Raw genomic sequence first — 23957 nt, forward strand, 5'->3', positions numbered from 1 at the left:
AAAGGCACCATGAGCACAAGAGCGACAGGTCACAAGTGATTTTATGTTCATTTTTGTTTACTTTATGTATACTGGTCTGGTGTTGAATACCAGAAACATTTCTGTTAAGATTATTGACCTGTCAGAATGACATAAATTGTGTTTCTGTCATTATGGCCTGGGTATGCTTCACCTTTTTATTTCATTGGTGCGGGGAACGCCAGTATGTAAGTGGCTCTGAACTTTATTGCACAGGCACTTTGTGTTCAAATGAAAGGGTCTTTTCAGACATCCAGGATGGAGGCGGCAGCCCTGGCATGAGGTGGAAGCAGATCTTTGGCAGCCTGGCTGAAGGAGCGTTGGATCAAGGTGCCCCTGGTGTCCCTGCCTCCCTGAAGGTTACCTGCGTATGTCTCCATGCCTTCAGAGTTCTCCTCATCATGCTGCTCTTCGGACTCACCACTGGACTCATGATCTGTGGCCTGTGCAGCTGTGTCAAGATCCCCTTCCTCCAGTGGGTCCCCTTGCCAGACTGCAGAGAGCACAGCATGAGCAGTAACACCCATCCTGGGGTATTGTAGTGCTCCCCCTGAATGGTCCAGGCATCAGAAGCGCATCTTGAAAAGACCAGTGATCCTCTCTACCACCACCCTTGTGGAGGCGTGACTCGTATCATTGCTCTGCCCCTGTCCTTGGGTGGCAGAGAGGCATCATGAGCCACCTTCTGAGGGGATAGCCCTTGTCACCCAGCAGACATCCATCCAGCCGGGCTGGAGCACTGAAGAGCCCCGGCACCTGGGAGTGTCGGAGGATGTAGGTGTCGTGGGAGCTGCCTGGGTACCTTGCACAGACTTGTAGAATCAGCATCCTGTGATCACACACTATCTGCACGTTCATGGAGTGGAAGCCCTTCCTGTTGACGAAGGCACCGGGCTCACCTGCTGGTGCCTTGATGGCCACATGTGTACAGTCTATAGCACCCTGGACACGGGGGAAGCCAGCAATGGCCACGAAGCCTCTGGCTAGTTGGCCTCATCCATACGATAAAGAATAAAGGTCAGTACCTGCCTGAACAGAGTGTCTGTCACTAGCTCGACATAACTATGGACAGCTGATTAGGAAACTCCACACAGATCCCCCACTGAGCCCTGGAAAGAGCTGGAGGCATAGAAGCCACTGTGATCTTCAGAGCCACTGGCATGGGGTGTCCACCCACACAGTCAGAGCTGATCTCTGGCCCAATCACCTGACAAATGGGTGTCACGCTCTCCCTTGAGAGGCGGAGCCTCTTTCAGCATGGCACCGTGGACATATTAAGGTAGCCACATCGCCGCCTGTGAACCCTGGCAGCTGGATAGTGTCATCTTCTGCAGTCCCTTCCACCTTGGACTACCTGCTGGCCCGGTGCCCTTTGTGCCTGGGCCTGGGACACCTGGCCTCCTCTCCCTTCTGTCCATCTCTTCCTCCTCAGAGGGTGCGCCTCCAGTGGAGACCACAATCCCTATCACCAGGTCAGGCAAGGCTGCCTGATACCTGGAAGGGTCCACAATGTCTGAATCCTCCAGGGGCCTGGCAGACAGCAACGAGGCCTGCAATGAGGCCTGGAAATGCTCAGAATGGAGCCTCAGACAGAGATGAAGCTGCCAAATACCAAGAAGCAACCAGCTGCAAACTATCTCCAAAACTCCTCACTACTCACGCTGACAATGCTGCTGACCCTTTCTATCCGGCCCTTGAGTGAGGTTTGAGGAAATGTCGGCTGGACGCCTGCCCATTTTGCCCATGCGACGAGCAGGAAATCGCACAGGCAAGGGTAAATCACAGTCGATTGGACTGCTTATGGCCTTAATGGCCGTTAATTAATGGCGGGAGCCACTCCAGCACCCACTCATGCCCGCCAAGTGAAATATCATGCGAGTGTGCGCTGACATCGGGATGCTTGCCCAACATCATCACCCACTATTTTACTCCTGTTTGAGTCGGGCACCCACCCATGGGACAAAAAATTCTGCGCCATGTGTCAGTGACGATGCTTGAGTTTAAGATGCCAGACCAGACAAGAGTAATGGATTATCTGATGTGTGTATGAACTTTAAATTAGTTGCTTTACCTTGGCTGTGTTTAAGACTACTGTTCACATATCATCTCTAATGGACTAGTAAGACCATAATCATTAACTATAATTGTTTCATTTGGAAAACTCCCCTGTCTGATGAGCTGTTCAGTTTGTTGATCCTATTATGATTATTAAAATGTTTCTCAGCTTCAGTCAATACTTAGGTTTGGAATACAAATTTAGAACACATCAAGAGTATTTTCCCCAAAGCTTTAGTCAGCTCATAGCCCGAAGGTTGGAGATAATGGGGGCAATGGAGTATGAGAGTAAACTTGCAGGGAACATAAAAACTGACTGTAAAAGCTTCTATAAATATGTGAAGAGAAAAAGATTAGCAAAGACACATATAGGCCCCTTACAGTCAGAAATGGGGGAAATTATAATGGGGAACAAAAAAAAATCGCAGAAGAATTGAACACATATTTTGGTTCTGTCTTCACAAAAGAGAACACAAATAATTTTCCAGAAATGTTAGGGAACCAAGGGCCCGGTGAGAGGGAGGAATTGAAGAAAATCGGTATTAGTAAAAAAAAAATGGTGCTAGAGACATTAATGGGGTTAAAAGCTGAAAAATCCCCAGGGCCTGATAATCTACATCCCAGAGCACTAAAGGAAGAGGCCCTGGAAATATTGGATGCATTGGTGGTCATCTTCCAAAATCCTATAGACTCTGGAGCATCTCCTACAGATTGAGGGTGGCAAATGTAACCCCACTATTTTAAAAAGGAGGGAGAGAAAAAGCAGAGAATTACAGACCAATTAGCCGAACAACAGTAGTGGGGAAAATGCTAGAGTCTATTATAAAAGATATGGTAACGGAACACTTGGAAAGCATTAACAGGATTAGACAAACTCACCCTGGGTTTATGAAAGGGAACACAAGCTTAACTAATCCACTGGAGTTTTTTGAGGATGTTACTAGTAGAATAGATAAGGGAGAACCAGTGGATGTGGTGTATTTGGATTTCAAGAAGCCTTTTGATAAGGTCCCACATAAGAGGCGAGTGGACAAAATTAAAGCACATGGCACCAGGGGTAATATACTGGCATGGAATGAGAATTGGTTGACAGACCAGAAACAGAGAGTGGGAATAAATGGGTCTTTTTTCAGATGGCAGGTGGTGACTAGTAGTGTGACCACAGGAATCAGTGCTTAGGCCCCAGCTATTCACAATATATAGAAATGACTTGGATGAGGAAACCAAAATGTAATATTTCAAGTTTGCTGATGACACAGACCTGGGCAAGGTTGGGAAGAGGATGCAAGGAGGTTTCTTGCCGATTTAGACATGCGTGTGTGTGGGCAAACACATGGCAGATGCAGTATAATGTGGATAAAGGTGAAGCTGTACGCTTCAGTGCGAAAACAGAAAGGCAGAGTAGTATTTAAATGGTGATATATTGGGAAATGTGGATGTACAGAGGGATCTGGGTGTCCTTGTACACCAGTCAATGGAAGTAAACAGGGAGGTGCAGCAAGCAATTAGGAAGGCAAATGGTATGTTGGCCTTCATTGCAAGAGCATTTGAGTTCAGAAGTAGGGACGACTTACTGCAGTTACACAAGGCCTTGGTGAGATCACACCTGGAATATTGCGTACAGTTTAGCTCTCCACACCTAAAAAAGGATATACTGGCCATAGAGGGAGCGCAGCGAAGGTTCACTAGGTTGATATCGGGGATGGCAGGACTGTCGTATGAGGAGAAATTGGTTCAACTGGACCTGTATTCACTAGAGTTCAGAAGAATGAGAGGGGATCTGACTGAAACATATAAAATTCTAACAAGGTTAGACAGACTAGATGTAGGGAGGATGTTTCCCCTGGTTGGGGAGTCTAGAACCAGGGGCCACAGTCTCAGGATAAGGGGCAGGCCATTTACGACTAAGATGAGGAAATATTTTTTCACTAAGAGGGTGGTCAACCTATGCAATTCTCTACCACAGAAAACTGTGGAGACTGGGTCACTGAGTATATTCAAGAAAGAAATTGATAATTTTTTGGATGTTAGGGACATCAAAGGGTATGGAGTGAAAGCGGGAATATGGAGTTGAGATACAGGATCAGCCATGATCATATTGAATGGCAGAGCAGGCTCGAAGGGCTGAATGGCCTACTCCTGCTTCTAGTGTCTATGTTACTATGTTTCTATAATGTTTGAGAACTCTGTGTCAGCTGTCATCCAGTTGATAGCACTTTTGTCTCCAAGTCATAAGGTTAAGTCAGTCATAAGACTGACTCCAAAACTTGGGCACAAAAATCTAAGCTGACACTTTAATGCAGGCTCTTGCCCGACAGGTAAATGTAAAAGATCCAATGGCATTATTTTGAAGAAGACCAAGGAAATTCTTCAAAATTCTCCTGTTTATTGCACAATCTCTAATATAATGCTTCCCTTTGTGCAAGTACCTGGATGGGTTGGAAGTGTGTGTACTGTGAAGTACTGAAACTATATGGAACAGGTCAGATGGACAGGTTGGTTTTCAACTGTTTGTAATCTTACGTTTATTTCATGTTACAACTTAATACGATCATACTCATTTTTCTACACAGACTAAAAATAAATTCTAAGAACTTGCCATTTTAGATAAATGGTTCAATGTTGATAGCCCCTTATTAATGAGGCTGATTTTTACTCCCATCAGTTTTGGATATGCAGTTGGGTGAGGCATATCAGGTCTAAGTTTGAGGCCCAGAGTATTTAATGTTTCATCTGTATACTGCTGATCAGCTGCCTGGCAAATGGGTGAGATCAATGGTCACTGGTCAGCACACAATGAGGGCTCACCAACAAATGGATAAATCACAAAGAGAGGATTTCAAAAGGCTCTCAAAGTGAGGGTAGGTGGGAGATCCCAGGGCCAGATCAGCCACAGCTTTCCTCGTGGGATTCCTCTTGGCCTCAGAGGAAAGCTCTGCACCTACCCCAGGGGACCTCCAGCTACAGAACTGCTGCTGCTCCTCCTTGACTGCTCAGGGCCCCAAGTTAAAGTGCAATCAGGGATTTTTTTTTATTCTTTCATGGAACAAGGCTGTCACTGGCAAGGCCAGCATTTGTTGCCCATCCCTAGTTGCCCTTGAACTAAGCGGCTTGCTAGGCCATTTAACTGCTAGGCAGTTAAGAGTCAACCACATTGCTGTGGGTCTGGAGTCACGTGTAGAGTCACATCCTGGATAAGGATGTCAGATTTCCTTCCCTAAAAGACCTTAGTGAACGAGATGAGTTTTTACAACAATTAATGATAGTTTCATGATCACCATGACTGAAACTAGTTTTATATTCAAGATTTATTGATTGAAATTAAATTCTACCAGCTGCTGTGGTGCGATTTGAGCCTATGTCCCAGAGTTTATTCTGAACCTCTAAATTACTTGTCCAATGACATTACCACTACCCCACTGTCTCCCCCGATCATGTTATGGCACCCCAACTTGCATGAGACTTTTGCCATTCCAGTGGACACCTCATTTACCTAACTGCAGTGAACAATTAAAACGGTGCCCAGCTGGACTCCAGTGTGGACAGGATGGTAAGACAAAAAAAAAACATTTTTAAAATACGCTGCTCCATTGCTGTTGGATCTGCTGATTAATATGGATGCCATTGGGTGTTTACACTGGCTAATTCTCAACAAAGAATCAAACGGCTAATATTGTGAAAAGCTGTCGTTGATACAATGTAGGGGATGAAAACGAATGGTCAAGTTCCTGGGTTATCTTGTCCGTGTGTTACTCCTCAAGACATTACATTTCCTAATTATTGTTAGGTTTGTACCCTAGATTTAGATTTGCATTTTCTCGCATATTGAAACAAACAGTGAATAATGAGCACAAAGACAGGGTGGTTGAAATATATGTGCAAATGTTCAGGTGAACATATTTGATATGTATCACTACTTTCCAACCATAATCAATCAATCTGGGAAATAAATACAGAATACATATATAAGTACAGCATATTAATTTGCTATTATGCTTAGCTATGTAGCTGTATCCCACGTTAAATGTAATCCTCTGGGAACACATACAGTGCTCACAAAGATAACAGCAAGTATGTTGCCATAGCAACACTGCTGCAAGAGGAGGAAGTTGCCAGGGTATTGAGTGTTGCTAAAGCAAAGCTATACGAGGCGTTTTGGGTGCTATAGGATGACAACAGCTTCGATAGCTTTCATAGAACCGGCCGGCAGAATCGTCCCAGATTTGCAATAAATGAGTTAGCAAGGTGGGGAAAATGAACATTTTATCCACTGGCCACCAATGGTTGGCTTTTCACATCCCAATCCCGCCTCATTAGTCAGCCCCCCTAGAAATGATGCTGTGCTGCCCAAAGCAAGGTAGGCAAACAAACCTCGAAGTCCCGAGTGAAGTGCAGCTCCCCAGGTCTGATCCAGTATGGGGGATTGATTCCAGCTATCAGGGCTTATAATGAGATGCTAAAGGATTGAAATTAGGTTCCCGATGTACGGTGGCAGGAAATGCCACTGACGGGTGGAGCAGACTATCGCAATCTTGTTTTATGATGGCGTCAAACCGACTTTTGGCCTTCTCTCCATATTGTCTGCTCATGCCCACCATGGTGCCCACCACCAATGGGACCAGGTGATTCTGCCCTTAGTATCCCTTTGCCAGCCCTGGCTTATGAAATATATATGGCCTTTGTATAATGCCCTTTGAATTTGGGCTCTGCAGTCCACAGAGTCAGTAACATCTCCGGAGATGACGAGGTGCAAATTTTTTCGATATTGCTTGATTAGTTCCTATTGTTTAGAGTTACAGGCTGACATAGCTTCAGCCTTTTTAAAGTGTCTGTCCAGTTTTAAAAAAATTTTTAGGAAGTAGCCATGTTGATATATATATATATATATATATATGTTTCATAAAAACATAGTGTGAGGTCTTAGCTCCACAACATCACAATATCTACCTATATAAGCATTGTATTTAGACCATGCTTGTAATGCTTATAAAATGTACGTTAGATTTTTTAAATTTATTCATCTATGGGATATGGGCATCACTGGCTAGGCCAGCATTTATTGCCCATCCCTAACTGCCCTTGAGAAGGTGGTGGTGAGCTGCCTTCTTGAACTGTTACAGTCCAAGTGGTGTAGGTACACCCATTGTGCTGTTAGGGAGGGAGTTTCAGATGACCCAATGACAGTGAAGGAACAGCGATATATTTCCAGGTCAGGATGGTGAGTGGCTTGGAGGGGAACTTGTAGGTGGTGGTGTTCCCATCTGCTGCCCTTGTCCTTCTTGATGGTAGTGGTCGTGGGTTTGGAAGGTGCTGCCTAAGGAGCCTGATTGAGGTATATGTCACATTTACACCTAATTAACTCAACTAACTGCTCTGTGTTAAGGACACCATGCTAATTCATTCAAGTATGGACAGGTGGAAAAAACTAATAGCAACAAACCATTGATGTACACAAAACTAAATTGTCAAATGCTAAAGAAACAATTCCTGTGCCCCCAAAATGACCGTGTATTTATCACTAAAATTGCACATTCCCAGCCTTTGATTTTCCATCTGTAAAAATTAGTGAATGAAAAACCATAAGTCTGGAACGTACCAGGTGAAAAAAGTAGAATATTTACTTCAAAGACCTCAGTGTCACCCCTTAGTGCCTCAATTATTTTGAGCTTGGCATGATGTTGAACTTTTCTTCTCTTTCCATCACCTCTGCAAAAAGTGGCTTTGGCCAGGAGTCCTCACCCAAGAATGTGGGGCCCTTTCTCCCATCTTCAGCATTTTTGTTCCATCTGGGTCCTTCTGTCTGGCTTCTAACTCTCTCTAGATCTTTTCAATGTGAACTGCCTGGGTGACATCATCCATGTCAGTTTTTCTGCAGTGCTCACCCAGTCTTATCCACTTCCCACCGAACTTCCAACAACACACTTATCTCTTCGGTTCAACCCTAAAATTGTCATTACATCTGCTGACAAGGGTGGCGCTGTTGTTTGGCAAACCGACTCCACCTTGCAGAAGCTGAGGCCTCGATTTTTGCAATAATGGAGAGAGTTTTCAGCTTATCCAAAATGGTACTGATGGCCCAATTCCCGAGGTTCTTCCCTCAAATCAAGCAGCTGCCATTTTCGCTGGTTTTGGGGGGCACAGGGAATAGGGGCAGGTTGTGTTTCCATGGTTCACGGAGGCAACTGCACATGTTAAAGTGCAGCTGCCTTTGGTCAGATCCAATGTTTGCTAGTAGAATGTCAAAAACATGATTTGTGCTCTTTAGACCTATCAGGCGAAAATCTAAAGATAGCAGGGTTCTGTGGAGAGGTAGATTACCCTTTTAGGTAGGTACAGGGAGAGGTTAGGTCCCCTTTGGAGGAGGTAGTTTTCACTTTGGGAGAGGTAAATTACCCTTTGGGATTGTTAACAGTAGCATAAATGTGTGTAAAAAGTGGACAATCTCATTGGAACTGTCAAGCTATCTTGGGAACTGTCTTGGCAACTGTCAAGGGAACTGTCAAGGCTCATCAGGACTGTCAAGCTGTCAAGAGATTTAAATCTCCCGGCCTTTAAATTTAAAAAAAAATTCTGAATGCTAAAAAAAAGCTCTTGCTATTTCACCCTGTCTGTTGAAATAAACTTGAGAGTTATCATTATAGGATTTGTGCTGCATGACAGATTTCACAACCTATCATTATCACAGTGGGGTGCCTGTCAACTCGCAGTTTGATTGACAGCTCCAAGTGGTTATGAAGTCTTTGATGTGGGGCTGTGAATACAAATGCTTGTTGTTGCAAGGGATTAAGTGGTCAGGACTCTTCAGATACTGAAACAGTCCATGTCCGAATGCAGCAAGACCAGGACAATATCCTGGCAGGGTTGACATGTGGCAAGTTACATTCGCGCCACACAAATGTCAGGCAATGACTATCTCTGACAACATGTCTACACGAAACCATATTCAGGTTTGTTACCCAAACTTCTTTTCCTTAAAACCTAAATCAATGATCGGAGAGAGAACATTGTAAATCTTTGCCTAGCCTGTAAGTAGTAGAAATTGCATTTTTTTTACTGTTAATTTTTCTGTTTCTTTCTTTTTATCTAGACCTGTGTTTCCATTGGTATAAAATACCAGGCAATAGGTGGTACTGTTGGAGCCTGGAATGAAAGTGAATTCTTAGAAAATCCAAACCAAAGAGCAGAGCATGAGACCCTTCACTTTGAGACAGACAGTTTACTGTCCGGCAGTGGACACAGTCTGGGATCAGGGGCCTCTCCGGGCAGATCCCACCAAAATCTCTTGGGAGAAAGGAAGAAGTAAGTAAGCTGCTTATCTATGTAAGAACAAGAATCCTACCCATAGAATTGCATAACGTTCCAAAGAATTTTTTCTTTGAAGAGTTTTGTCAGATTTGCTTTGCCAAAATAACAAATAGTACATGATATTTGCAAAAAGAACTGTATTGTGGGTGTTCTTTGTTTCTTTACTTAGAGTCAAAGATAAAGGCAGATATATTTGACAACATTTTTGCATTAGTCATATGTGTATAGTTTATTGATCATTCTTGCAGATCCAAATTCACAGCCAATCCCTGCCAAACGAATATGGTTTCAAACACAGTAAGGGTCCCTAGTGGAGGTGTGATCTTTATATTCTGCATCATTTCAAGCACACGTTATTAGTTGTCACCTTTACCGAATTGTGACACATCCTCTGGCAATCCTCTGTATCTCCTTGCAGAAAATTTACAAGTTATTTGTTGAATGCATTTCATTCAAGGCAAAGGGTTTAGATTTTGGGACTGATTTTCACATAATGATGCAATTCAGTTCTGCCTGCTTAGGACCTGATGGAAATTTCAGCAGAATGGGAACATGCCAATAAAATTCAGGAGACAGCCCACTCTCAAATTATTCACTGTTCCAAGTGAAGATTTGGGCAGGTAATCTAAGGTAGCCCACTCGTGGGGCCAGAGAATTGCGCAGGTGAAACCTAAAATCATGTGGGTAGCTAAGGGAAATTTAAAGCCTCTGGAAAGCTGGGAAAAAAAATGTTTGATCTGATTCTCAGCCTTGGAAAAGGTGGAAGTGGGAAAGGGTCGCGTTAGACAGAAATTAAGGGGAAAAAAACCAAGAGGGTATTTTGACTTCAGCAATGATGTTAAACAGAAGGATGGGATCAGCAGCCTCTTTAAGCACCCTATTATATTTTCCTTTACATCTAAGCAAGAACACATTTCTTATCCCAAGTTGGAACTGCAGTATTCCCAGCAACATGAATACATTGCTAGCCCTGATGGAGGCAGAGAGTCTCAGCTTCATACAACGTAGAATGTCCCAGGTGAAGACCTCACTCTGCTGAATTAGCCGATTTAAATCAGGTTAGACTGTTACATCTAACTCAGTGCTCCAGACCCGGGGTAAAAAAAATTATACTTGTTTCCTGCTGAGCTGGACCCAGTTACCCCTGCTGGAAATGAGTGGACATTGGGTGAGAAAAGGATTAGGTTTGCTTATGTTAGAAAAGCTTACTGACTCCCATTAGCCCGACTTCATATGCATGAACAATGGTTTCTTGGTCACAGTACTGGAGATTGAGTGGTGGGTGTGGAAACAGATTCCAACAGAAGCGAGCATCTTGAGATAAGAGGGAAACGTTGGAGTGAAAAAAAATGCAGTCATTCTTTCGCAGGTTTTCCTGTTCTTGCTGGATTTACAACATTATTATCGCTTAAACTATAAAATCAGCTGGGAAACGGCATTGGTGGATTTAATGAGCTTAATGGTGGGAGAGAGCCAAGTGAGCATCAAAGGAAATAATCATTAACCCTGAACGCTTCAGTAATTGTATCATGATCCCACCAGTTTCCACACACCATCAAGTTCAGCGATTTCTCAAAGCTGCTTCCTGTTGATAATATCATCAGCATTCACTGTTTATTTTCAAAGAGGAATGCTCCTTATGTTCTTCTGTAACCCTATAACTTGTACTGTTGCGCATCTTTACAAATAGATCTCTAGGTTCTCTGTGAACTTTATTTTCCAGTTCACTGGAAATTGCACTTCACTACTTAAAACTGGAGCCTCTGAAATAAACTTCTGATTATGTGATACAGTTCAGAAAATGTATGCAATCAAACTGAACTGCCAGATAGATAATTGTTTTGCTTATTATGTGTACGCATCACTGTCAGCCCTATTGAGTGGTATAATTATTTAGGCGCTAGCTTGTAAGTTGCTGAGTTTGCATGTCATTCTTTATACTTGGATTCACCACTTCCAGCCTGTCAGTGTTTGTGTATGTCTTATACCTGTCAGTGTCTGAGACAAAACCAGTCGATATTTTAATTAAGTAATTTCCATGAGAATATTTGTGTCAGAGTTCTGTTGAAGGGTCACGAGGACTCGAAACGTCAACTTTAGAATTTAATTTTCTCTGGTGCACTACATAAGTTCACATAAAATTCCCTTGTGTTTTATTTTAATATATTGAAAATATATGTCTTGATGGTTACATTTAAATAGTACATAAAGGAATGTTATGTGAATGTACACAAAAAAATTAAACCACTCAAAAATTAAAAATTGTAGCTCCCCCATCAGAAGTATGTAATTTTTAATTTCTCAAGATGCAAGCAGCATCTGCAAGGCCATGTTCATTGCCCTGATAAAGTGGTAATGAATGAGCCTTAAGCTGTTGCAGTCTTTTTGGTGATGATGCTCTCACAAGATCTGCAGCAGATTGAGAGTCAGAGCCAGCAACAGCCCCTCGGGGAACAAGAGATGGATAATAAATGCTTGTCGGCATCGCTCATATCCATGTAAAATTTCATTAAACAGACATAAACTTTCTGATGGTGATCTTACATTGATGGTTTAGTTATTGTTCCATGCACTGATATCTATGCTCATCTAAAATTACTTTCTATGCTATTGTATTATTCCAGCTGTACACACACCAACTTCTCGCTCATACATACACTCACCTGCTCGACTCGCATGTACCCACTTACACACCGATAGCTCGCATATACAGATGCACATGGGCATCTGATGTAATGTTTCTTGTGAAAGTTGAGGTAAGCTCCCTGAACACTCTGGTAGATCTGGCCTCCTCCTGAGAGCTGTTTGCCCCCCTCTTCCTTTTCCCTCTTCCAGCAGCTTGACTTCCTCTTTGTCATCTCTACAATGCTGCAGCTCAAAGGTGATGTATACCACTGCAGCACTCATTTCTGGGATTAAATGGTCTGTGCAGAGTCTGTGAAATAAGGATAAAGTCCTGTAGCATAAGCCTTAACTTTCCCGGTTTAGCTTAGCAACTTTAAAAACTTTCTAAGCTACCAAATACTTCTATAAGTGCAGCAAAAAACCAGTAGAAATCAACTAGTAGAATTAACTAGGAAGGAGCAGTGGAGGGAATGGGGTCCATCCTGCATTACTTGGAATGTTGAGCTCTAAAATGGCACACTGGCCTCAAATCAGCATTACACAAATGTTACATAACAGAAGTATTTGTGCACTACAGACACCATTTTGCATGCAAAATGACTCCAGTAGCCTTGAAACACCTGGTATCAAATAGCCAAATCTTTTTTGTATAGTGTTTCACAGGATGTGGGTGTTGTTGACTAGGCCAGCATTTTTATTGCCCATCTCTAATTGCCCTTAAGCCGCCTTCTTAAACCGCTACAGAGTGTGTGTTGTAGGTACACCGACAGTGCTGTTAGGGACAGAGTTCCAGGATTTTTACTCAGTACAGTGAAGGAACGGCGATATATTTCCAAGTCAGGATGGTGAGTGGCTTGGAGGAGAACTTGCAGGTGGTGGTGCACCCATGTATCTGCTGCCTTTAACCTTCTAGGTGGTAGAGGTCGTGGGTTTTGATGATGCTGTCAAAAGAGCCTGGGTGAGTTACTGCAAAGCATCTTGTAGCTGGTATACACTGCTGCCACTGTGTATCAGTGGTGGAGGGAGTGGATGGTGAAGGTGGTGGATGGGATGCCAATCAAGTGTGCTGCTTTGTCCTGGACGGTGTCAAGCTTCTTGAGTGTTGATGGAGCTGCACCCATGCAGGCAAGTGGAGAGTATTCCATCATAACTCCTGACTTGTGCCTTGTAGATGGTGGACAGGCTTTGGGGAGTCAGGAGGTGAGTTCCTTGTGGCAGAATTCCCAGCCTTTGACCTGCTCTTGTAGCCACGGTATTTATATGGCTAGTGCAGTTCAGTTTCTAGTCAATGGTAACCCTCAGGATGTTGGTAGCGGGGGATTCAGCAATAGTAATGCTATTGAATGTCAAGGGGTGATGGTTAGATCTCTCTTGTTGGAGATGGTCATTGCCTGGCACTTGTGTGACACGAATGTTACTTACCACTCATCAGCCCAAACCTGAATGTTGTCCAGGTCTTGCTGCATATAGGCATGGACTGCTTCAGTACCTGAGGAGTCATGAATGATGCTGAGCATTGTGCAATCATCAGTGAACATCCCCACTTCTGACCTTGTGATGGCAGGAAGGTCATTGATGAAGCAGTTGAAAATGGTTGGGCCTAGGATGCTACCCTGATGAACTTGTGCCCATTGAGGGGTTGACTTTTGTTTGTGAAGGCATTGCCATGCATTCTGTGAAGGGCCTCAGTGTGGGGTGTTTGGAACATACTGAGCTTGTGTAAGGGCACAAGTTGAGTGAAGAGAAATTCACCGTGAGCGATGTGACAATTCTCAGCTTGTGAGAGGGTCCAAATGAGCACCAAGGATCCAAATGAGTTTGAGAAACAGGAAAAATGTGGTAATGAAAATGCTGTTTATTAACTTAGGTTATCAGACAAAATACTAAGACAGGTTGTTAGAACGAAGCTGACAAGAAATATTAATAAATAGTATTTTCCACACCACAAGTTTTATTTTTTATTCAAGAATAACAAAGTAGCCAGTGAAATGAGAAACTGTGATAAGTCTACATGGAGGTTGTGTTTTGTGACAGGCAAAGAGAATTTAGGCACAAGGGCTATTATTAATCACTTTCCACACAACAATAAAGTAGAACTTGGTTAAATATACTGACGAATTAATGAGTAGAAGTTTGTCTTGGATGGTAATAACAATGAAATATTAGCAAATGGGCCACTTGTTATACCCCTGCTTTAAATTCAGTTCTATTGAAATGAACATAATTCTTAGATGATAAGTAACACGTGCTGATACAATATTACCCATTTTGAACCAAGATAATTTTCTACTCCTAAGACTATTATAAAAGATCTCACCTCTTGGTGTGGTATTACAAACATGCATATAATTGTATTTAATGTATATTGCTGGTATTATGAAAATTCTGCCATTATCACTATTTTTTATTTCATCACATACGTGGTACTGATTAAACCAAATCCCACAAACCTTTAAAATTAAGACATCAGCAGCGACTGCAAGGATTCAAGATCTTCCTGTAAACATTACATTTTTTATCTTTCCTTAATTATATAAGCTGCAATGATAAAAGTCTCGTCAGATTTATGCCTTATTTACGTACTTTATTATGCTCTGTAACAAGCATGTGTAGGATAGTGACTGACAGCTCTCCTTACAAGATGTGTTACCTAGATGCTAGATTTACCTTAGAGGCCGGATTTATTTAAGCTTCTGTGAAAATAGTAGATTTTTTTTTAAATGTTAGTTAAATGTTCAATGGTATGTTATAACAGTACAGCTAATAAAAGTACTGTTGCATTTTATCAAAATAAGAAAGTTAGATGATAGTAAGATTCAATTTTATAAAGGATTTTAAAAACATTAACTATTGAAGTCTTTAAAATAAATGGATCTCCAGGAAATGGTGATTTTACTGAATTTCTTTTTCAAAGGCTTGGCTCTATTATTAGTTTCCAATTGTGTCTCTAATACTGATTGATACTCTGATTGGTCTCAGGACTGATGGTGGTGATTACAATAGTGAGGAAGAGGGAGACACAAACTTAAGGTAGTACAGGGCCAACCTCACCTTTGAGCTGATGAGTCTGGCCCTTCTGAGTGTGTGTTTTGTAGAAATACTTTAAATGGGTTTCATGGCCAATCAACCAACCATATCAAGCACTGGTAAAATGCATATCAATCCTTTCTTCATAGTGGAAAATGTGTCAGATCCAAAAAAACAAATATTGTTAAAATGTTACCGTAGTTACTTTCTTTCGATATTCCAAGCTGCTTTGATCTTTTTTGCTGATCCCATGCCCTTTCCTTTTTATCTTTTTCAGTTTGACCTCTGGCCAAGAAGGCAGGGCAACAGACATGCAAATCCCACAGCTTTGAATATATTACTGCTGTACCTAATTTTTCTCTTTATTTTTTCCCCCCCTCTTCTCTGGGGTTTGGTCCCTGGGTGTCATCAGGCCTCTACGCCTCAGCCAAGTAACCGTTCTTCAGATATGAACTTTTAGAGTTAGTCAAGACAGGATGTTTGACCAATGGGCCCATCAAAGCCAATCTTAAATCTGACCTCAACAAGCATCCATAATTGGCAGTAGGGTTTGCTGAACTGCATTAATTCATGAGAACACAAGCTCCTTGACTTGGGGGCACTGGCACTACCACAGCTAAGACCAGCTAATTCAGGCCACACAAGTGATCCAACTTAGGCCCTTTTTGACTTCATACAATATTTCTGTAGGCATTTGCTGAGGGCCCAGAAGTCAAAGGACAATATTCTAAATGGTACATTCCTCTATTCCTTTCCCTTTTAAAGGAACTAGACCATAAGATATAGGAGCGGAAATTAGGCCATTTGGCCCATCGAGTCTGCTCTGCCATTCAATCATGGCTGATAAGTTTCTCAACCCCATTCTCCCGCCTTCTCCCCGTAACCTTTGAACTTATAGAAACCCACAAAGAAAATACACCATGACTGCAGTTTCCCTTTAAGTCTGCATTCCTTTTACAGCCTCACAGATAGTTCATTAATAAAATACCTGGTCATGCAACTCTAAACTATTTTCTAACAAAGTTGCTGTGATTTGAAAATGTGTGTTTTATTGAATGTAGTGGTTTTACTTTCCTTCTGTTAGGTTGTGTGCTGATAGTTGAATGGAAGTTGAATACCTGTAACTATTGGCTTTCGCTCTGGAGTAACCTAATGCAGCCTATTGCAGACATAAATTTGAATGCTCGGGTTCCTGTGCTACAGAATATGAAAATTCTACTTCAAATTTGAATTTATTTGTAATCAGAAGAACCAATGTTGTCTTTTAGATTGATAAATCTTGGGAAGAACGTTGCTAGTGTTACATTAACATGCAAGAGAATAAGCAGTATTAAAATTGTGGAATGTGATCACTCAAGTCACTTAGTAATGCAGCAAATAAATGCAAAAAAAAAGTATAATAGTTTGATAAGATCATATCACCTGATGAGTGGGTTATCTATCAGCTGGATAAACTATTGGCAGCATTTATACTGCAGCCCTGAATTTGAGTTTATTGGACAGGATTTTCAACATCAGCAGGTGTAAAGTTGAGCAATATCGGATCAACCCCTCAGAATGTTATTCTATTTTCCATTGAGTGCAATTGAGGCCCTTCAGCGGACAATTAATGGCCTGCGGGGTTGCTTGTGGGCTCCAGGGGTTGTCCCTCATTCAAGGCCACGCAGTGTCTGATTGAGGGATCTGACATTCGGAAGGGGGAGACCCTCTGAGAGCCACCTCCCTGCTGTTGATCCCCCTTCCCTGTGATCCCCACCCTGCGACCCCTCCCCCCCCTTGCTGCTATCATTCACCCATGGCCTGGAATCCAGAGACGATGCTAGGTCTCAGGAGGATGTCATACCAGCAGGAGCCACCTCCTCTTAGGTAGCACTGCTGATCATAGAGCTTTCAGCCTCTAGCTAGATGGTAGCCCTGGGCAGGCAAGGCTTCTGCACCCAGAGTCCTTCCTGAGGTGGGCCTGCTGCTTTAAAGTTAAGTGTTTGAGTGCCACTTAGTTAAGTGTGCCTTCCCTAAAAGAGGTGACACGGGCTCCAGTTTCCGGGCAAGACCCCCATCACCTTAACTACCATCTAATATTCAATTCCCAACAAACTTATTCTAAGCACTATCCCAGTGTCTGATATGCCACACTTAGGAGTTGGAGGCAGCAATGTATTCATAGCTGGCCACTCCCTTATTGGTGCCAATGGTTGTACCTAGCTGCTGGTATCAAGTGGTGACATGAATGGAACTAGAGTGTGATGATGCGAGACACAATTGAATAACTAAAATCCAAATGGATGATCAATAATTACAGTTCCTGCTATCATTATTGGAAACTATGGACAGAATTCTTCCCCCACCCCAGTATGGTGGTGGACAGACACAAAAGTTCATACCCATTTGTGGCGGGTAGCCACTTAAGTTAGGTAAAATCCCAATTAAGGCCAATCGATGGTGGCCAACTGGAATTTCCCAGCAGCCTGCATCTAGTTCCTGTGCATCAGGAACTAGGCCAGCTGCCTGGTGGTGACCTCCCGACAATAGATGGGGGATCCAGCACTCCTGGCAGGCTTTGAGGCCTTTCCAACCCGCCTGCAGACCACCCTGTGACCTAGCTGCTGTGATTTCATTTTTATCTAAAAACTTTAAAAGTCGCAGAGACGGCACCTCAAGATGAAGGCAGCCCCCTCTCTCTCTTACCTGAAACAGCAGGCTGCAGGTTCTTCCATGCTGGAAGCCTCCTATTAGTCCACTGGCTTCTAAAGCCTGCCCACCATCCTTAACTGGACAGCAAGCATGCCTTTAGCCATTAATTGGTCAATTCAGGGAAAATCACCGCTGGGGGACTGTACCCCCAAACAGTGCAGGACTGGGACTTGCATAGGACATTGATGCCAGACAGCCCTTTCTAGGAGCCAGCTCAATAGTAATATTAGAAGTGCTGTTCAGCCCATGTGTATCCCCATTTTTATCTGAGCTGGTATATCATTAATGATGCTAAATAAAACTGAATGTTTGTAACTCTTCACGTTGCACATTGACCTTCCAAAAGAACCAGCTAACCTTGTGTTGGTCTCTTCAGAAAGAGATCCAACATGAAAAAGAGTCAGATGTTTCATTAGATTTTTACATTTTTAGGATTGCCTCCTCCCCTTTCCCACAACGTTTTCAATGTTTTATTTCCATACTACTTCTTTCCATCTTCTTTTTATCCATCCCCAGGATGGGGGCATCACTGGCAAGACCAGCATTTATTGTTCATCCTTAATTGCCCTTAAGAAGGTGGCCACGGGATGACCTTCTTGTATGAAGTGGCCTCGGTCCTCCCACAGAGCTGGTAGGGAGGGAGTTCCAGGATTTTGGCCAAGTAACAATGAAGGAGCAACAATATAGTTCCAAGTCAGGATGATGCGTGACTTGGAAGGGAACTTGGAGATGGTGGCCCAAATCTTCCAGTCTCCGGATATTCCGAGACTGGACACATGATGAAAGGTGTGGGTCATGACCCTTCAGGAGCCCGAACATGAGTAACTACTTGGGAATTGCCTGTGAAGTTTAAACTTCTGATGGATGATTCCCTCACTGCCCGGGACCCTGCATGAACGTTTATGACTTTGAGCTAGATTCAGAGGCTTGGGACAGATCGGCACCACTTACCTCGCTGGTTACCCAGGATATGTTAGACAGTTTAAAACCTGGTCCAACAGCTGGGTAACTCCACAACTGAACCCCCCCCCCCGCCCCCCACCATCAACCGCCGATCACCTGGTGAGTCTACCGACACAACCCGACTACCGCCCAACCACCCGATTAGCCCCCAACCACCTGATTATCCACCCCACTACCCCCCTCACCCTACTACCCCCAACCACCTGACTATCCACTCACCCACCTACCCATTCACCCACTCACCCATTCAGCCATGCACCACTCACCCACCTACCCATTCACCCACTCACTCATTCAGCCATACACCACTCACACACCTACCCATTCACCCACTCACCCTTCACATACACTCACACACTTGATCACTAACCCACTGAAAAGCTGTGACGCCTTTAAATACTTACCTGAGTACATCAGCTGGTGTCGTGAAAAGGGGACATGTTTTCTGCGCTGATCCTCTTTGCAGGTATTTCCATGGATTCCTGCGCTGAGGGGAGTTCCCTTTGGATCCTGCGTCAGAGGTTTGGCCTTTTTAAACATTTCCAGATAAATGCCTGATCAGCGTCAGATGCAACGGTTTCGATGTTGATCGGAAGATTTGGGCCAGTGATTCGATTTCAATTCCATTCTTTTCAATTGAAATGAGAATTTCTATCTGAGATCTGGATGAGAAATGACAAAACCCTCACAATTTTAGGTGACAGTTTCATGTTTCCAACTATGCTGGAGTTTGTGTACTCAAACCGACAGGAGACAAAAGTTCAAAACTTGGATGCATTTTCACTTAAACGTCATTATTTGGTTTTAGCTGATGGAGTTAGACTTGTGACTGGAAAACGTCATTCGCAAAGAATAGTTTCTTTTTAACTTAGTTGAGTTGGAAAACACCGGAATTGCTCAACAACATCGATAACAGTTTGTAGTTCTATATAGTGTCTTTAACAGAGTGAGCCCAATGCCTCAAGCACTTCACAGGAACGTTGTCAAACAAAATTCCACACCGAATCACATAAGAGGATGTCAGGACCAAAACCTTGGGCAAGGAGGAAGGTTTGAAAGACCATGGGCTGGATTTAATGCAGCCTGTCATTGTCGTGTTTTTATAACGATATAAAGGCACCAATTACCCATAAGGGATTGAGTGAACCTCTTGTGGATTCACTTATTTTAACTAGACACATGAGCACATATATACATGGATGGAAAGCTAGAAGACGTCAGCAGCAGGGCTGTGTCTGCTGTGATCTGCTCACAGGCCCAAATGAAACTAAGACTCGATCACATGACATATTCCCCTTCGAGTGATGACGCGCTGCCGTCCCTTAGAGGCATATTACAACGGCCGTGGCTGGCCCACTTAATCATGGGAGAGGCCACACGTCATTCTCCCGGCGGCATCAAAACCTCCCCCAGTTAAGTCAGAGGGCAGAAGGCGCTAATGTGAGATTCCCAGCTGCTGCCAGAGGTTTATCAATTACGATCATTATTGACCAGTTAACACCCATTATCCCTGAGCCCAGTACAATTTGGTGGCTTATGGCTTTCCTGTGTCATCAGAATGCCTTCCAGCAAATCCTGTTGGGTTTGCCAGCGGCCTCATGGGGTGGGTCCCCGGTAGTCTGGTACTCTGTGCCCTGGGCCAGCAGTGGGGAGTGGTGCCCTTGCCTCCTGCTGGCACTGGCGGCAACAACAGGCTGGCAGCCTCAACCAGTTGGGAATATCCCATTGACCTGACAAAATCTCGGCCCATGTGACAGGAGTGGGTGAGAGGTGGAGAGGCATAAAGGTTTAAGGAGGGAATTCCATGGCTTAGGACCTGGACAACTGAAGGTGCAGCCACTAATGATGATGCAATTATAACTGGGAATATGCAAAAGGCCAGAATTGGGAAAGTACAGACATCTCTAAAGCTTGTGAGGCTAGAGGTGGCTCCGAAATAGGGAGAGACAAGACTACTGAGGGATTTGAAAACAAGTATGATAGTTTAAAATTGAGGCATTGCCAGAGCAGCAGCCAATAGAAGTCATTGAGTCCAGTGTTGATGGGAGAATGGGACCTGATGGAATGGGTTTTGGAATTTTGGATGAACTCAAGCTTCTGTGGAGCGGAGATTGGGTGGCTAGACAGGGCAGCATTGGAGTAGTCAAGTCTAGAGATGACAAAAGCAGGGGAGTAACATGGAATGCAACTCCCAGTTTCCACCTTCTTTATTGTTCCCCTGCTTTCTTACTCCATCCATTCCTCATATCACAGCTCTTTCCCTTTCTGCACTTGGCAGGATACAGCATTGGGCAGCAATAATGATGCTGGTCTCCAGAAATGCGAGGAGAAGTTAAGAAAATTGGGCTTGTTCTTTGAAGAAAGAAGATTTTAACCTGATTTAGTGAATGTTTCTTTTAAAAGACATGGAATGAAAAATTTAATGCAGACAAATTGTTCACCTTTAGGAAGGGGTAAAAACAACAAGGGGCATAAATTTAAAATTAAGAAGTCAGAAGAAGACATGGAATAGCTGTTTGAAATATGTTGTCAAGGGAGGCAACTGATGCAAAGTTGATTTAAAAGTCAAATAAATTGCATTCAAATGGATTCGTGAACCAGTTAGATACGTTTCTAGAAAAAGAGATGGAGAGATATGGTGAGAAGAATAGAAGGAGGGATGGAAATCAAATGTTCTTCTATTTCGCAAACTTGCTAGGATAAATTTTTCAATCAGAATTAGTCCTTCAGATTCCCTTACTTTAATTTACCAGTAGTACATAAACCTTAAACCATAAAGTTAACATGGACAAAACAGGAGTCTTTTTTTATACCTGTCAGCGTAAATAGTCTAAGTGTTAAGCTTCTGTAGACCGGGACTAGACTTAGCAGATTTTCTTTGCTGTCTAAGACAGAGGGGGAGCATTCAACGCTTGGGAACTTTTGCTATACCTTCAAACAATGAGGACTAAAGCAATGAAATTCTGGTTGCGATCATTCATGCCCATATGGCGGACGAAACCTGCTTGTCAGTTATGAATTGGGACTTCATTTAAACATCCAGCATGTCCACTGGAAATCAGCAACCACTTATTTAAACATGCTAATTAATAGCCTGGACTTGCCTGAGCACCCTAACCTTCTTTACAACAGCCCTGGTGTCCTGTTCACCAAACCTAAATTAGTCATGGAAATTATGAATGACCTGGAGAATACTTTTTCTCCTGAGATTCAAAGGACCATCAAACGCTTTCAGGAAAATGACTGGTTCGTTTGTTTGGGCTGCTCGTGTGCTGCTCCAGAGTTCTTGTTGTATTTTGACTGTGGGAACTGACAGTAATGATTTGTGACAGTAATTTGGAGACTGAGCAGAGGGAATTTGTCCAAGGGCTTCTAGCAAACTTCGGATTGATTGCAATGGGTTTGGCGCTCGTTGTGTCATTGTGGCTGAAAGAGCCTTTGTGGCAATCATACACTCAATTACCTTGAGTTTTCCTTCCCCAGCTGTATGGTGGGTCATTGTTCTCCCATCTGATGAGAATACAATATTCTTCCTTCCACTTATTTCCTTCACTAAAGTTTTAAGGGCATTACCGAGGAATCTAGCCACGCATTTGTTGACTTCATGTACACAAGCAGCTGTCAGTGCACAATGAGCACTCTATCTCCCCTTTAAGAGGTGCAGGCCACAGGCCCCATCCACCCCTCCCCACCCCTCCCATCCCTCCCCACCATTCTCCCCCACCACCAGCCAATGAACTCAAGCAGGATTCAAGGATTCAAGCTGACAGCCTGCCCATTACATTTAAATGAGACGTGAACTAGGATTTCAAAAAATATAGAAGATTTTGACAGTGGAGGAAATAAGATAATAGATGGAAGAAATAAAGCCAGGTTTCTGTTCTGGCATACAAAGGAAGGAAGGATACAATATAAAACACAAATACATGGGGAAATATGAAAAAAGGGGTACCCAACATTTTGCATTCCTTTAGAGCACAGGAATAAGTTTGAGAAGATTGCACAAGTACCTATGCTTTGCAACAGTCTGAGAATGCCACTTTCAAGCGGTTCAGTTTTCCTTAGTGAGATTTTAACTGACCTTAGTATACCACCATGCAAAAGTATGCAGATGTTGGTAGATGTACAGTAGATATGTGGACATTTTGTGATTCTGTAATAAATAATCCATTTGCCTAACAAGCATGAACACGCCAAAGGGGCATGGAAGAGCTAATAGTGAAGTATTAAAATATATCTATTTGACTATAAAACCCCTGTGTAGCTTTACTCATGATATAATGTAAACACCTTGCGGCACTGTTCCTTTATCGATAAAAGATTGTATTGAATATTCATGCCGTTTAAGAAACATTGTGGCATTTTCATAAATGTTTGGAGTGTGTCTACAGGAATCAATGTATTTCCTACCATTTTAGTATATTGATCCCTATAGACAAGAGATGTATCGGCTGTGGCCTGGATGATGCAGTGGTTAAACACTGTTCTTTACTCTGAATTTAAACCCCTGTCATGTTGATGGGGATGGAAATCGGTAAAAAGGATTTGAATTTCAGCGTCAATGCAGCAGTTGTAGAGACATTCAGAACAAATCTGGTGTGAAAAGTAGAAACATTTCAAACTGATGCAGTTGGAATGTGTGTTCTTATGAGATGAATTGAAACACATTGGGTAGAACTGAAAGAAAAATATCCCAAGTCCTCACCTCCCTCCCACCCTCCCAACCAATCAAATGGCCCCTTGCCTTGGAACTCACCTCCTGGGGTTGGGTGGGGGGGTGGGGGGGGTGGGGTGTGTGGTGGTGGTGGTGGTGGTGGTGGTGGGGGGGGGGCGGGCATTAAACTCCAGCCAAGGAGAGGAATTGGGGTTAAGAGAAGAAAATAAGACACAGAAATGAAAAGTTTTGAACAGTTTTTATTTTAACTTGTTTGTTTTTTAAAATTAACAAAAATGATTAAAGTCCGAAGGAATGCAACTCCACGCATTCAGAAGTTAACTTTTAGTACCAGAGAGGTTGCTTGACAGTAATTATGACTGTTCACGTCTTTAAAAATTCACATAACAGTTGGACATGGCCAAACGTTTTCTATTATTCTTAGTGAGTATCCAGCATTGGAATATTGCAGTCTTGAAGTATTTGAATGCCAACTCTCTGCAAGGTACCAGTGAAGGGGAAGGTTGTGGAGGAGCCACATATGGATTTCTTGTTTAACTGTGCCCTTGTGTAGATGTGGAAGTTGCTGTTCAATTTACTCCTTAATAATCATGAGCAC

At 43.0% G+C, this 23957-nt stretch overlaps 1 protein-coding gene across 2 annotated transcripts in view; it reads left to right on the top strand.

Annotated features, from left to right (window-relative positions):
* Nucleotides 1–23957, top strand: part of otofa (otoferlin a) — a 480240-nt gene that overhangs the window by 200255 nt on the left and 256028 nt on the right. For both annotated transcript variants that reach the window (XM_041188008.1, XM_041188007.1), the window contains exon 5: nucleotides 9161–9294. In XM_041188008.1, the coding sequence (XP_041043942.1) occupies nucleotides 9161–9294 (134 nt within the window). The remainder of the gene's footprint in view (nucleotides 1–9160; nucleotides 9295–23957) is intronic.

The sequence above is a fragment of the Carcharodon carcharias genome, chromosome 5 (genome assembly GCF_017639515.1).
Source record: "Carcharodon carcharias isolate sCarCar2 chromosome 5, sCarCar2.pri, whole genome shotgun sequence".
In the NCBI taxonomy this organism is placed as follows: Eukaryota; Metazoa; Chordata; class Chondrichthyes; order Lamniformes; family Lamnidae; genus Carcharodon; species Carcharodon carcharias.